General features: G+C 41.3%; 2 protein-coding genes across 3 annotated transcripts in view; both read left to right on the forward strand.

Moving 5' to 3' along the window:
- The window catches only part of LOC143038645 (organic cation transporter 1-like), a 35129-nt gene extending 30916 nt beyond the window's left edge, over positions 1 to 4213 (forward strand). For both annotated transcript variants that reach the window (XM_076208138.1, XM_076208139.1), the window contains 3 exons: positions 1 to 112; positions 1012 to 1187; positions 2174 to 4213. The exon at positions 1 to 112 is cut by the window's left edge and continues 103 nt beyond it. In XM_076208138.1, coding sequence (XP_076064253.1) covers positions 1 to 112; positions 1012 to 1187; positions 2174 to 2458 — 573 coding nt within the window. In that variant the 3' untranslated portion in view covers positions 2459 to 4213. The remainder of the gene's footprint in view (positions 113 to 1011; positions 1188 to 2173) is intronic.
- Positions 4214 to 4482: 269 nt separating this feature from the next.
- LOC143038644 (organic cation transporter 1-like) overlaps positions 4483 to 15000 on the forward strand; it is a 16794-nt gene continuing 6276 nt past the window's right edge. Inside the window, exons 1-8 of the mRNA XM_076208137.1 lie at positions 4483 to 4765; positions 8567 to 8676; positions 9181 to 9272; positions 10613 to 10778; positions 11058 to 11212; positions 12816 to 12984; positions 13134 to 13206; positions 14007 to 14116. Of these exons, the coding sequence (XP_076064252.1) occupies positions 4655 to 4765; positions 8567 to 8676; positions 9181 to 9272; positions 10613 to 10778; positions 11058 to 11212; positions 12816 to 12984; positions 13134 to 13206; positions 14007 to 14116 (986 nt within the window). The 5' untranslated portion in view covers positions 4483 to 4654. The remainder of the gene's footprint in view (positions 4766 to 8566; positions 8677 to 9180; positions 9273 to 10612; positions 10779 to 11057; positions 11213 to 12815; positions 12985 to 13133; positions 13207 to 14006; positions 14117 to 15000) is intronic.

The raw sequence follows: 15000 nt of genomic DNA on the forward strand, positions 1-15000 counted from the left end.
TCAAACCTCGTCGGCTGGGGGAGTTCTCAATACTTAGGGCGTAGGACTGCATTCATCGTCAGCTTCAGCTTCAGCGCCATTTTCAGCGCGGCCGCTGCCCTCAGCATATCCAGTAAGTCTTTACGTCGTAATGTGGGTAGATACTGGGCCTTGCTTGCCTCGTTACTGCTATATTAGTTCTATTCTGTTTAACATCGGGCCATCTTATTCAGATGTTTGTTTGGTAGGGGAGTTAGAGGGTAATACACACACACACACACACACACACACACACACACACACACACACACACACACACACACACACACACACACACACACACACACACACACACACACACACACACACACACACACACACACACACACACACACACACACACACACACACACACACACACACACACACACACACACACACACACATGCATACACACACACACACACACACACAAAATATATATTCCCTACATACACACAAATAGAACTGGTATCATACGTGACGCCCTCAGCAACTCGTAGATCAACTCACTGGCATTAACCGTCAGGCAACACGGATTATGAAGATCGTCTTCCTGATCCCTCAGAGAATCACGGGGAGTGTCTTGGTCCAAGTGGATTAATTGATACAATCCAGTTGTCACTGACCTGAGCAATTTCTTTACCTAAATTTCTTGGCTTGGTGACGTACTCTAAAGATTTTGTTTTGGGTGAAGCGAGACGATAGCATCTAGCTAAAGTATGGAATCAAGACAGAATGGAGATCCTTCAGCTGCATGAGATCGTCTGGCCTCAGGCTGAACAAAATGTCTAAAGGGCGTCACCATGATGAAGAGATTGACAGGACTCCTCAAAATTTGACTTGAAGGATAAATGGAGAGTTCCACGTTCAATGGACTCGAAATAAAAGAGAGCATTTTTCGCAACTTAACTTTATAATACCACGATTCCTCAGAAATTCTTCCACTCAGAATGGGTATCCCTTCCCTAACATTCACACACTTCTTTGCAGACAGGTGGCTCCTCCTAGCGCTGGCGGCCTTCATCAAGCTCTTCATCACCTCATCGATGTACGTGGTCTTCCTCATAGGCGCCGAGCTCTTTCCAACATCGATCCGGTCGTTCTCCTTGGGGATAACCTTAGTCGTCTCGTTAGCTGTCTGTTCTGCTTCACCTTATATCGTAGGGGTGAGTAGGTCTCCCTGCAGTCGGGGCTTTATGTCCTATAATCACTTATGTTTAGAGGCTGGTACTTAGGTAAGGTCACCATGAGGTCATACTGGAGATGCAACGTTCCTCAGGATGGCTCCGATTGACCTTCGACCCCCATATGTTTTGGCACTGCTCTTCTGGGAGATTTCATTGAGGAATACGGTCTCATTTCTCCATGGAAGGTAATAGAATGAGTTTGGTCTCCTACGACACAGAAATCCCCACCTTTTTCTGAGCTACTGACCAAACAAGACGAACGAGAAAGGACCGAATAGAAGGAATAGGGGAGGGCAGGGGTTCAGGAAAGAAGGAAATATAGGGAAGGGTTTTCAAATACAATACCAAAAAATAAAAAATAAAAAAACTCCTCTAGTGGACGGGATTATGTGTGGAATGCCGAAAAAAGAGGCTATTTGGTAAAAACAGAAGCAAGAAAAACAATTCGGAAGACGGAAAGAAATCTTGTGTGGCGTCCGTTGGAAGTGGCCACAAAAGTGGATACAAGATGTGAGATTGCAGAGCATTATCAGGCAAGTGTATACTCGATAAAGATGAGGCAAAGGAAGCATGAAAAAAAAATGGCGGTTGATGAAGGAGGGAGATTCAGAGGAGGATGTGTAGACTAGGTGTTTATTTTACAATAAATAAATAGAAATATATGCATGGTGGTGAAGAAGTGTACATGGCGTTTGTGGACCTGGAGAAAGGATATGACAGAGTGGGCAGAGTAGCAATGTGGAGGGGGCGCGGGAAGGTAACAGCATGATTCCTTTTACTTTTCGAAACGATTTTTTTTTTTTTTTTTTTTTTTTTACAAGTTCCTTTACTGTCTCGAAAGTTTGTGCAAGTGCATATAGCTTGTTCAATTTTGCACGGAATGCATCACAGCTAGGAAAACGGATTACACTTGGTAATTTCTCTGCTGACAAAACAAGACTAAATTCCACCTCCTTTCATTACAGCTGGAGATCAGCCTTCAATACTGGTTAATGGTGGGCTTGTCCCTCGTTGGCCTCTTGTGTTCCATGCTGGTTCCCGAGACACTCGGACTGCCGCTGCCTCAGACCTTCGAAGAAGCGGAGAACACTCACAAGTATCGCTCTCTAACAAGTTGTATCCATCACTGGAACTATAGTAAGTACATGCCGGTAGCCACTGAGGAAGAGCTCGTCGACGTTTGTCAAGAAAAGAAAAAGGAAGTTGGTGGAGGAGTTGGAGGAGGAGGAGGCGAGAAAACTGAGGGATGAAGACTACATGAGTTACAGAGAGACACGGCACCCATGTGAGGAGGAATGAGGAGACTACAGACCGTGGTGAAGATCACAAAAGCTGGACCAGATATCTTCCTCCCTAGGATCCTCTCCTAGCACAGCAACTTGGGAACCACCAATCAAGTAACCAACCAATCATCGGCCATTGTGATGAACAAAGAAAACGTCTCCCAACTTTTTCCATGAGTTGTACAACTGCGCCAAATTCTGTCACTTCACCCTTGCAAAATTCTTTGTCCCGTCTCTCCATCTTCTCTTTGGATTCCTTTTTTACACATATTATCATCTCGTGGAGTTCAGCTCCATAATATTCATCATTAAGTGCCATTAATGTATTTTGGGTTAGGTTGTGTCCATGGGGTCAACTGTTCTGATAGAGGGTAAAAGGATAAAAGTACATTTTCATTCACATAATCTACACGTCAAAATGTAGAAAAATGTTTTCATACAATTTTGCATAAAATGGAATACGTAGGAGTGTAGATCACTGATGGGTTTCTTTGACGCAGGAATCATTCGTATCAGCGCCCTGAAACGTTTCACAGGGTTTACTAAGGTATTCACTTGACTCCATTTGACCTTGAGTTCCCTTTACAACCAGCAAAATCGCCTGGCGTTAATCAAAATAAAATTCTTAGACATGCCACAGTCGGTGTACGACGTTATACACAACACACGCATGTGTGAGTGTGTGTGTGTGTGTGTGTGTGTGTGTGTGTGTGTGTGTGTGTGTGTGTGTGTGTGTGTGTGTGTGTGTGTGTGTGTGTGTGTGTGTGTGTGTGTGTGTGTGTGAGAGAGAGAGAGAGAGAGAGAGAGAGAGAGAGAGAGAGAGAGAGAGAGAGAGAGAGAGAGAGAGAGAGAGAGAGAGAGAGAGAGAGAGAGAGAGAGAGAGAGAGAGAGAGAGAGGGAGAGAGAGAAAGAGGGAGAGGGAATCTAAAATTTTGCGCTGTCATAAATGTATCTTATTTTACCATAAAACATACAATTTATGTCGTCATCGGGTTCTATACTTTGGCTTATTGTGATCCCTCCTGTCGGCCTTTTCCCAGTTTTCCCTTCCTTAATTCTCCTTTTCCTAAATAGCATGTTCCCCTTCCTATGTAATGGTCGTCTTCCATTTCTTATTCACTGTATTTGCTCGCATGAGCACCTTGAAGACATAGGAACATTAGAATGAAGGAGACTGCAAGGGAACATACGGCTTACAAGACGCCATTTCTTACAGACTTTGTACAATGATGTAATGCCTCACTCTCACAATCCCATCCCCGTTGTACAATGATGTTTGTGAATGGCCATTTTTTATGTTTACCAGCAGATCTACTTTCATCATTGTTCTCGCCTATTACCAGTAGGTCTGTATTATCAACAGTCATGTTAGGATAGCTGTTTACCACATTTGAAATATCGTTCATGTACCAAATGCAAACACCCATTGATTTCTCAGGACGATGCAAATGCATTTTTCACAGATGCTGGCATCAACAATTTTGTATAGAAAAAGACATATTTATTGTAAGGGAAGTACAATGTATATGAGACTCATGAAATCCTCAGCAGCGACAGATGTGTTCATAGAGTTTCTAAAGTAATACGATGGGTCAGGTGTAGGTGCTCACAAAAGTGCATGATGAACATGACTGGCACCATTACTGAGCCTTGAAGCACTCCACTTGTTACCTGATTTCTTGTCATGCAACTCACTTTACCAATAAAACCTCATGTAGTTACTTTAGTTGTTTAACAAAACACCAGAATATATTTTGAATGTGCATGGTTAGCAGTGAATATCCTTTAGAGCCTCTTATATAGTGCAGTGACTAGGCCATTATAGATATCTATGTTGTTAATAAAATCGTGAAATTGAATTACTTTACGACATGGAAGCCTGTGTATCTAAGGACAACACGGTTATAACGGTTTGTAATAAAACCGTGATCGGTAGAGATGTGGGCTTGGTGGTGATGGAGGACGGCTATCAGCAGTTTTACCACCTCGCCTGGTTACTAAGAAGTACTCTGCGGGAACCGGATAGTTCCTGATCAGAAGTTTGTCGTCAGAGACGCGGGTAGTGTTTGATCACTGGAGTGTCGTCACAGCGTGTTCCAGCGAAAGAGAAGTGAAGAAGGGGAGGATATTTTTTTGAGTGAAGACTGTTTTGTGCACAACACAATGGCCACAGAGTTTGAAGACATCTTGAAAAAGTCAGGGGGTTATGGACGGTACCAGAAGAGGATCTTGTTCCAGATCATGGTCCCTGCTATCTTCTACTCGAGCTTGCAGGTAAGAAGAGCTATTTCCCATAGTAGTTGCTACTTCTACGCAGTTTGTCATAAATAGTAATTAATCCTACAACTATTTAGGTTCACATCCTTTGTGCATGCCCCGTGAAATATTCTACTAAACGCATCTAACTTAAGATTCATTGGTGAGAATTCGTCAACGGTTATGTGGCTGCCATGAGGTTGTCATTAGTTGTCCGTCCAAGGCGTCGTCAGGTTATATCCATTTGCGTACAATTACCAACAAACACTTCCAGTGATATAAGAAAAAACATATCAGACCAGGAAATGAGAATTTCATTCTACTTAGTATACTCTAATTCTCTAGTGAGATTATTCAGGATAATGAAATTAAAAGCAAAATCTATACGATTAATTTCAACTTGAAATATCTTGAGTTGTATTTTCTTTAAAAACATCCTGGAAGATTCATTATATCATAAACGCTAAGAACATTCTTTAGAGAAAAAAACTGTTGTTCTTTCATATCATGATAACTATAAACTTTCCTATGTACTTATGAACATCTTTATTTATGTTGCATTTAAGAATATGAGCACCGTCAATAATTTGTGTATGTATATATATATATATATATATATATATATATGTGTGTGTGTGTGTGTGTGTGTGTGTGTGTGTGTGTGTGTGTGTGTGTGTGTGTGTGTGTGTGTAAATATATATATATATATATATATATATATACACACACACACACACACACACATATATATATATATATATATATATATATATATATAAATATATATATAAATATATATACATACATACATATATACACATACTGAATGGTCCCCAGTACATAGATATTCATCTTTTCAACCATATTAATTTACACTTTAATCCCATGCCATCACGGTCAAGATTGACAAGGAGTTCTATGAAAGCATATACAGAAACTGATACGTAGTCAAACTATGGACTCGAACCAAGCTGAGACGTAACAAGTGCAGTGACTTAAACCATTGCGCTATCAAGAGGGATATAAGTTGAAAACAATTTCTTATATTTATATGCTTGAGTTACATACATATACACGAATTTTACGTTCAACCCACCCCTGCCATGATAGTGCAATTAGTACGTGTACAACAACTCTTCACTACGATTTGTACCTGACACACCAAACATCCCTACTACTACATCTATTGACTTATCCCCTACTCTAGCATTGAGATTCCCTAACATTTCTACATTTATATTGCTCCCAGAACTCCTGTCATGTAATGCTTTCCGTCTCTCACCTCCTGCCACCTCCCTCTACGTCGCCTCACCTCATTTCACTCTTTATCAGGCTTGTGATCCAGGCCTACCAGATTTCGTTTATCACTAGATCTTGGAGGCGTATCATTCACAAGCGATAAAGAAGTGGCAATGCCATGCTGACAAGGGTGTTGCAGACTTTTTTCTTCTCTTTAGTTCTTTCCTTTGGTGATGAGATGGAGCCACAGACTGGTTCATAGGAGGAACCATCCTCCCTACTTTTACCTTTCTCTTGTCGTGTATTTGGGGATTTCATTATTGCTGACAGAGTTGTTCACCCTTTACGCATTTACTGAATGTAACAGATTATCCATTCCACTGGCTCATTAACGTCTGGATTTTTTAAAACAGAAATATCTTTTACACGGGTTAAGTTTATTTTACTCTTAATACTTTCGTCCGTTTTCAGGGTGCTCTCCCAGTGTATTCCCTCTATTTTGTTTAGTGATGTTCTAGTGGGGGGTGGGGAACTGCATGTACACTGTCAGCTCGTAGATCCAGCCTCTCTAAACAGTGAATCAATTGTCTCTGTACTGACAGATAGACACACACACACACACACACACACACACACACACACACACACACACACACACACACACACACACACACACACACACACACACACACACACACACACTAAAAACACACACACACACACACACACACACACACACACACACACACACACACACACACACACACATATATATATATATATATATATATATATACATATGTATATATACTAGAGCGAAATGACTCGTATCTGTACAATTATAAGTTCCACAAAATGCTCACTGTCAGACTGAAAGAAACTTGAAAAGGCAAAACCCTCTACACTTCGGATTCCAACCGCGACCCATGTTTGTAAGGTATAGTGATTACAAAAGGTGTTTATGCCATGTGTGAGTTCAAGGAGATAATTGCCGACCAGAAATCTCATCTCCAAACGTGAAATTGTGTCTGAAGACACGAGAATCAGTACAGAGGAGAATGACCAAAATGATACATGGGCTTACGTAGACAGACTTAGGCACCTTAATTTATACCCTCTAGAACAGCGTTTTTTAACCTTTTTCCACTTGCGTAGCCTTTAAAGTAAATTGCATGTCTCAAGGAACCCCTGCGCAAAAAACAAAAAAACAAAAAAAACACATGTACCATATCTTTCTCATTTCATTTTCATCGTAATAATAGGTTAGATAGGATGATGTCTATATTACGTTATTGCAATAACCAAGAATATATTGTGCGTGTTTAGTTATATTATGTATATGAAATTAAATCAAAAATCAAAAGTGCATTAGCTTATCTCACTTGTTCTCGCGGAACCCTTAGGCAACTTTTGCGGAACCTTAGGGTTCCGGGGAACCCTGGTTGAGAAACGCTGCTCTAGAAAGACGCCGAGCGCGGGCTGTTCTAAGAGGTGTTCAAGTGGATCAATGGCTTTAATAAAGGGGATGCAGACAAGGTCATCGCATTGAAACAACAAGACTCGTTGTAGTGGATTGAAATTGGACAAATCTAGATTTAAGAAAGAAATAGGCAACAAGTGGTTTATTAATAGAGTGGTCAACGAATGGAATAGACTTAGTAACCATGTAGTGAGCGTTGAAACTATCAGTTGTTTTAAGAAACGGTTAGACAACTTTATGGATGGGGGTGACAGGTGGTAATGGACATGGAACTGTCTAGTGTAGGCTTTATGGTCTCTTGGAGTTTCCTTCTTTCTTATGTTCTTATGACCATTGTCCTCTGGGTATATCAAAATTAGGCTGTTCTTCGATAACAGTTGATTCAGCAATCTTCCTCATGAAACCACAACTGGATATGAACACTAGTTTGTCCGTTTCCCAAATCAATCAATTGGTGACATACTCGTTTGGACACAGGGGAGACCAGTAAGGTTGGTTACACAAAGTTTCGTGGAACAAATAGTTTCTTTCACTCAGCCAGTGGGATTTTCGTGTGCTATGTATACTCTTAAGGGCCATTTACACGGTCAAACAGTTTGACAAACCCGGTTTGTCAGGTAAGCGTTTGAAGTGATGTTTGACCGTGTGAATGGGGTATTTGGTCGTCAAACACGTTTGTCGAACGTGTTTGACAACCAAATACCTTATTCACACTGTCAAACATCACTTCAAACACTTGTTTGACAAACCAGGTTTGTCAAACCGTTTGACCGTCTAAATGCCCCTTTACGCTTGCTGACCCCTCACCGCCGATACTATCTGCCTCCATTGTCGGTCTTGCGCATTTGTCATCCATTCTTCCGTATTCTCTATCCCAGCACTTCTTAGGCCTTGTTTGATGTTATCCATCCATTCTCTTCTGGGTCTTCCTACTGATCTTCTTCCACCGGTAATTCTTTCCGTCGTGACCTTTCTTGGGATTCTGTCCATTTCCATTCGGGCGACATGACCAGCCCATTGCATTCGTCTTGCCTTTATTGTACTTACGATGCTTCCTTGCGTGTGTTATGTATACAAAAAGATTTACTTCTTGCTTTCAGGCCAACCTGATCGTGTTCCAGACGGTAGTGCCCCCATACTGGTGTGATGTCCCTGGCAGAGATAAGACCGACTACACCATGGAACAGTGGAAAAACCTTACGCTTCCTGAGTGCGTCACATATTCTCTTCATTAGACTCATTTAAAACACACATTTTTCAGTCAAGACAAAGTAAGCTCGGTGAGCAATGGGTTTATAATATTTAGGTTTAGGAACAAAAGGGCACAATGGTGTGTGGATTGAAACCCTTTATGGCATTCGGCCAAATCTCTATTGGCTTCCATAGTCATTGGACGATTGTATAGCATGGTCTTTATCGGACATCATTTTGTCCGTGAAAAATACATCCAATAAAGAGATCAAAATGGCTTTGCTTGAAATGAAGTGATAGAAAAACGACGTAATTGAAAAAAAAAAAAAAAAATCTGAGAGGTCCCTTGTAATGTCGTTGTGTTTTGGTCTAGGAAGTGTAGTAGGACTTTTAGGGTACCGAACGAAAGATCCCGTCAGGAGACTCGAGAATTCTTTCTTTTGTTTCCACACTAATCCTACACCGCCAAGCCAGAGTCCTCGATTCGGGTCTTGAGATTTTTATGTCTATGACTTTCCTACAGATCTAAAGTCACCCCGGGTTCGCTGTCCAAATGCTACCAGTACAACGTTACCTTTGTCAACTCGACCTTGGTGGTAAATCATCAAAAGCTTCGTAAGTCCGATACAGACTTTCTATACATATAAAGAAATCAGATACAAGTTCGGTAAATGTCATTGGCAATGTCTCTACACTGAAACACCCTACGTGTAATTCGGGACGATGACGATACGGCCATGATTGGAGGCGTCAAGATCGAGAGAATACAAGGTCTACTCAACAGCTATCCAGTATATAAAGACTATATAGGAAAGACGGGAAAGCTCACGGAGAGCCGCATCGTCCACATACATTTTACTGTGCGGCTCTCTCACTAGATGGCGTTTACGTCAATCACCAGTTTTAACTGCATCGTCTGTTTCTTTATTAAATATGTCAAAGATAAACCACAAGAACATTTTTCCAAAATTAAACCCCCATTTTAACGGTTGCAGAACATGAAATAGGTAAGTCTCCCAGAAACTCTGTGGTGCCTGTACGTTTTCTCTTTTACCTTACCTAACATTTTCACTTACGTTTTCACCATTTTCTCTGTGGGCTCCCCTTCAGATGACGTCACAACATGCGCGCGAGCAGACCTTATATTCTCTCGATCTTGGGAAGCGTTATCGTCTGCTGAGTTTGGGCACAGGGGAGACCAGTAGTGTTGGTTACACAATGATGTCTTATCTAATCAACCCTCAAAGACTGCACCATCTCCTAAGGGATAGAACGGTGCTCCTGCAGTGATCTCTCAATGCTGAACAATTTTATATGGATTCAGTAGAGCAAAATGAGATGAGTAAATTTAGAGATAAAATTCCCCAGTGGAAATGTAGACTAAATCTCACGAGCATAGCTTTTATCCTATATATTACAAATAGGTAAATGTGATTAAGTAAACATACGTACACACACACACATACACACACACACACACACACACACACACACACACACACACACACACACACACACACACACACACACACACACACACACACACACACACACACACACACACACACACACACACCTCGTGGCGCTGTGGTTAGAGTTCTTGCCTGCCACTACGGCGGTCCGGATTCGACTCCTGCCCAAGGCTGAAATAATTTCAGTATCGCTTCGCTGCGGGGTGTTACTCCAACTTTCGTGGGCGGGGAGTTGGGTGTGTGTGTGTGCGTGTAAGGTCACAGTATTACCCATAGATCGGTCATACGAGCTCTGAGCTCTCAACCGGGAGGTTAATAACTGTCGATCACGAGTCCAGCACATGATCCAAAGACCAAGGTGGATCACACACAATTTTCCTCCCTAATTCCTGTTCCACTGACACTAACGTTGCTCCTCCACCCGCTAAGCTTTTCCCTAACGACCTCCTCCTCTTCCTCCTCCTCCCCTATGCCGCCACCCAGGTTGCCAGCTGCGCTGGGACCACGACGAGACGTCCTTCAAGGAGACGGTGGCTACGAAACTCAATTTGTTCTGCGACAAGGAAGGGTTTGCCCAGACCATCTACTCCGTCAACGCGGCCGGGAACGCGGTGGGCACGTTCTTCTTGCCCCTCATCGCTGACAAACTGTAATTTTTTTTTTTTTTTTTTTTTTTTAAGGCCCTTGTACTCTGAGTAAATGCCATATTGTTGTTTTATTTTCTTATGCTTTGATAATTCAACGTTTTCGGTAATCGTGAACCAGTTGATGAACAAGCACGCATGTATAGGCTATGTGTAAAGTGAGATAGAGTGCAATGCAATAAAGTATATTACAATATAGGACAATACAGTATAATACAATACAGTATAATACAATATAATACAATAAATACAATACAATGTATAATGCAACGGGTTACCCTTAGAGCTGGCCGAAAGCTGATGTTCTTCGTGGCCGTCGCAATCTCTGTGGTCTTCAACTTCATGGCGTTGCTGGTCCCGACCTACAGCCTCCACTTGACTTCCAGGTTCTTCGCTGGCCTCGCCTACGAGAGCAACTGGGAGATGCCCTTCGTTATCGGTGAGTAATGACAGGAGGAGGAAGCAGAGGAGGAGGAGAAAGAGGGAGAGGAAGAGGAAGAGGAAGAGGAAAAAGAGGAAAAGGAAGAGGAAGAGGAGAAGGAGGAAGAGAAAGAGAAAGAGAAAGAGGAAGAGGAAGAGGAAAAGAGGAAGAGGAAGAGAAGAAAGTCAGCGGAGGTATTCACACACAACCACGCAGTTTTTCCTTGACTATGGGGGTGCCGTCGCGGTTTCCGTGCGGTCCAGACCTTTATTGTGAGCAGGGTCTTAGTGAAATGTTCAAATCATCCATCGTTGACTGAGGCTGTACACAGTTTACCTAAACGATCCGAAGATGGTCCTCACTAATACATTGATTTTTTTTTTTTTTTTTTTTTTTTTTTTTTTTGTGATTCTTAGATTTGACAGAATTATATATCTTATGAAGCAGAAGAAAAAAAACCAATAAGAAATACTGGTACACTGTAACTCACTGACGCCTAAGAACTACAAAACAAAAAAGTGCGTAATATTAAAAACACTTGCCTTGTTTAGATAAACTGAGTGTTGTGAATTGGATCTCCATATATGGTCAGTCAGGGAAACGCAGAAGTGCATTGGCTTGTTCATGGGAAGCGAACACCAGGGGACGTGCAACCTCGCTCATAAGCCGACGCCAATCTTAAAGGTTTCCTATAGCACAGTGTTTCTCAACCAGTGGTCCGCAAGACGGGGAATTCAACATGTTTTAGTTAATGCAGTCTTCTCTCATGTATATATATATATATATATATATATATATATATATATATATATATATATATATATATATATATATATATATATATATATATATATATATATATATATGTGTGTGTGTGTGTGTGTGTGTGTGTGTGTGTGTGTGTGTGTGTGTGTGTGTGTGTGTGTGTGTGTGTATTAATATATATTGCTCATAACCTAAAAGGAAACCGGAAAAAATAGAATTCCCAAGCGCTTGGGGATTCTAGTTTTTTCCGGTCTCCTTTGTGGTTATCAGTGGTTTATTGGATCACTTAATTTTGTGATCTTTCTGCATATATATATATATATATATATATATATATATATATATATATATATATATATATATATATCAAGGACTATTATTACACAGGACGTGCGCACCCAGATCTCTGGGTCCGCTAGCGGAGGTCATTGCTTTCTTTGTAACCTAACATTTTATATTGGACAAGTATAGCAAAACTAGAAACCTAACATTGTATATAGGACAAATATATCAACTATCGTTCCGGGCATGGAGCGTTACATTGTAACGGAATACCCCTAGAATTCAATCAACAAGTAAGTGTGTGTGTGTGTGTGTGTGTGTGTGTGTGTGTGTGTGTGTGTGTGTGTGTGTGTGTGTGTGTGTGTGTGTGTGTGTGTGTGTGTGTGTGTGTGTGTGTGTGTGTGTGTGTGTGTGTGTGTGTGTGTGTGTGTGTGTGTGTGTGTGTGTATGTGTGTGTATGCATCATTTGTAAGTTTAATCTTGCGTACACGCAATCTTTCTAAAATAAATAAATAAAATAAAATAATAATTATTTTTGTATACGTGGATTACCTCCACCTCTTTCCCTCCTCAGTCATGGAGCTCAACGAGCCGGAGAAGCGAGCCCTGGTCTCCTTCGTAGTGTTCTTTGTGTGGGCTCTTGGGATGTGCGCCACCACCCTCGTCGCCTGGCTCCTTCCGAACTGGATCCACGCCTCGGGGCTGGTCACCGTCTTCGGTATCTTCATCTTCATGCTCTGGAGGTACGCTCGAGGTCCTTTTCGCAAAAACTCAAGAAATACATAATTCCAGATACTAGACTGTTACGTACACTCTTTTGCTATATTACAGAATAGTGAAAGTAAAATTAATTAGTTCCTGCTGGGTTTAGTTATATTTTATTGCGTTACAGAGCAGTTCCGGAATCGCCTAGATGGTTGCTTTCTCGAGGGCATTATGGGAAATGTGCGGACATTATTGCAAAGGTGAGCCTCGCATAAAAACTGGTCTTCTTGAAAATATTTCCGGAACATAACTGGGAATAAACATTTTATTCGGTCCTCATCTAATGCCTAGTTAGTCTACTGCAGAAGAGTTTGAGCTCGTCGGCATTTGTAAACAAATCTTTGGGCACTGGAACTTCAAGGGCACACTTTACTCCATTTCAACTAATATGTCACTGGTAATTTCACCCAAGACATGTTTGGTTGGTGACGTTAGATGTGAAACAAGGGGTTCTTAACTAAAGGGTCACGAACCATCAGAGTTCCACAGGGGTTCACAATGGGGACCATAAGGCAAAAGCCAGTAGTAATAAGATGCTTGGAGATTTCTTTCATGGTTGAATTGCTACACAGAGGGCAAAAAGACAGCAATACATAAGTATGAAGGATGATAAGAACTCGACCTTCGGACGGTGTTCGTCATTCAGAGGAAGGGAAGTACCTTGCGCCATGCAGCGTCGCTGGGAATGAGGGTGGTGGAGAACAGTGGGATCCCCGATGTACGAACGACTCGCTATACGAACAAATTGAAGAACGGGTGACTTTTCCTAATGAAATAGAATTCGCATATCAGGCTGAAGTTTGAGACACAAAAAATGAAAAACATATATGCTTTCCATTTTTTTGTACTTTTATATTGGACTTGGTCGTGGATTGAAACGAATTTACCTAACGAATGATTCGGTTAACGAAAGGACTGCTCGCATATCGAGCCATCCACTGTCTGTCGTAATTTCTGTTCGCTCGATGAAGGAATCGAAATCCTTGTTTGTTTGTTGCAGGTTGCGAAGATCAACGGCAAGGGCAAGCCTCCCAGAGACCCACTGATTCAGCAGCTAAAGAAAGTCAAACTGGACCAGCAGAGAACTTTCTTTATCCCCCACGTATATAAGTAAGTCCTTCCTCAGGCCAGAAGGCGATAAACTTACGAGGGAGACACATGAGGTGTCCAGAAACAGAAGGGCATCCCCGGCACTTTTACTGATTTTGAGTTAAACGCGCCTTTCACGATCCCTGCTTGCATAAACAATTAAAAATGGCGGGGATGCCTCTCTGTTTCTGGACGCGTCATATCACAATATATTCCTTCATCCAATTCACTTTTGTTTGTCTCATTTCATTTTGTTACTCTCCCATCCGTCTGGCCTTGGACAAATCTCTGTTCTAAGAAAAGTGAACTATTACCGTTTCGAAATAGTAATTTGTAAATTCATTAAATACAATAAGTAAATTAAGTAGAATAAGTAGATTAAGTACATCAAATAGATTACAATTGTAAATTGTAATTGAGATATTTGTATGACAAAAAAATATCACTGCTCGGACCCACTTGCTTGTCTTTGTGCACTGAGATGGGGAAGGGACCACAATCATACAAAGTCCGGGGAAAGGACCTCCTCGGAAAGAATTGGTGTTTCTTCAACCTTCTCCCTACCGTAGCCTTGTATGCATAGCACCCAAGGGTAACAATCACAGAGCAGTATGGCCACTAATCATTTCCCCATTAACATTTATTTGTCTAATTATACACTTCTTTATCAATTAGTCTATTATTTTAGTCCCCCTATTTATTTAATCATTCAGTGACCTAATTACTTGTTACCTTGTTTACTTAATTACTTGTTCATTGGTTTAGTTATTCTTTTTATATTCATTCAGCTACTCACTTATTCAGTGTGTGTGTGTGTGTGTGTGTGTGTGTGTGTGTGTGTGTGTGTGTGTGTGTGTGTGTGTGTGTGTGTGTGTGTGTGTGTGTGTGTGTGTGTGTGTGTGTGT

This window comes from Oratosquilla oratoria, chromosome 24, assembly GCF_046742065.1.
Source record: "Oratosquilla oratoria isolate Oo_2021 chromosome 24, ASM4674206v1, whole genome shotgun sequence".
NCBI classification, from domain to species: domain Eukaryota; kingdom Metazoa; phylum Arthropoda; class Malacostraca; order Stomatopoda; family Squillidae; genus Oratosquilla; species Oratosquilla oratoria.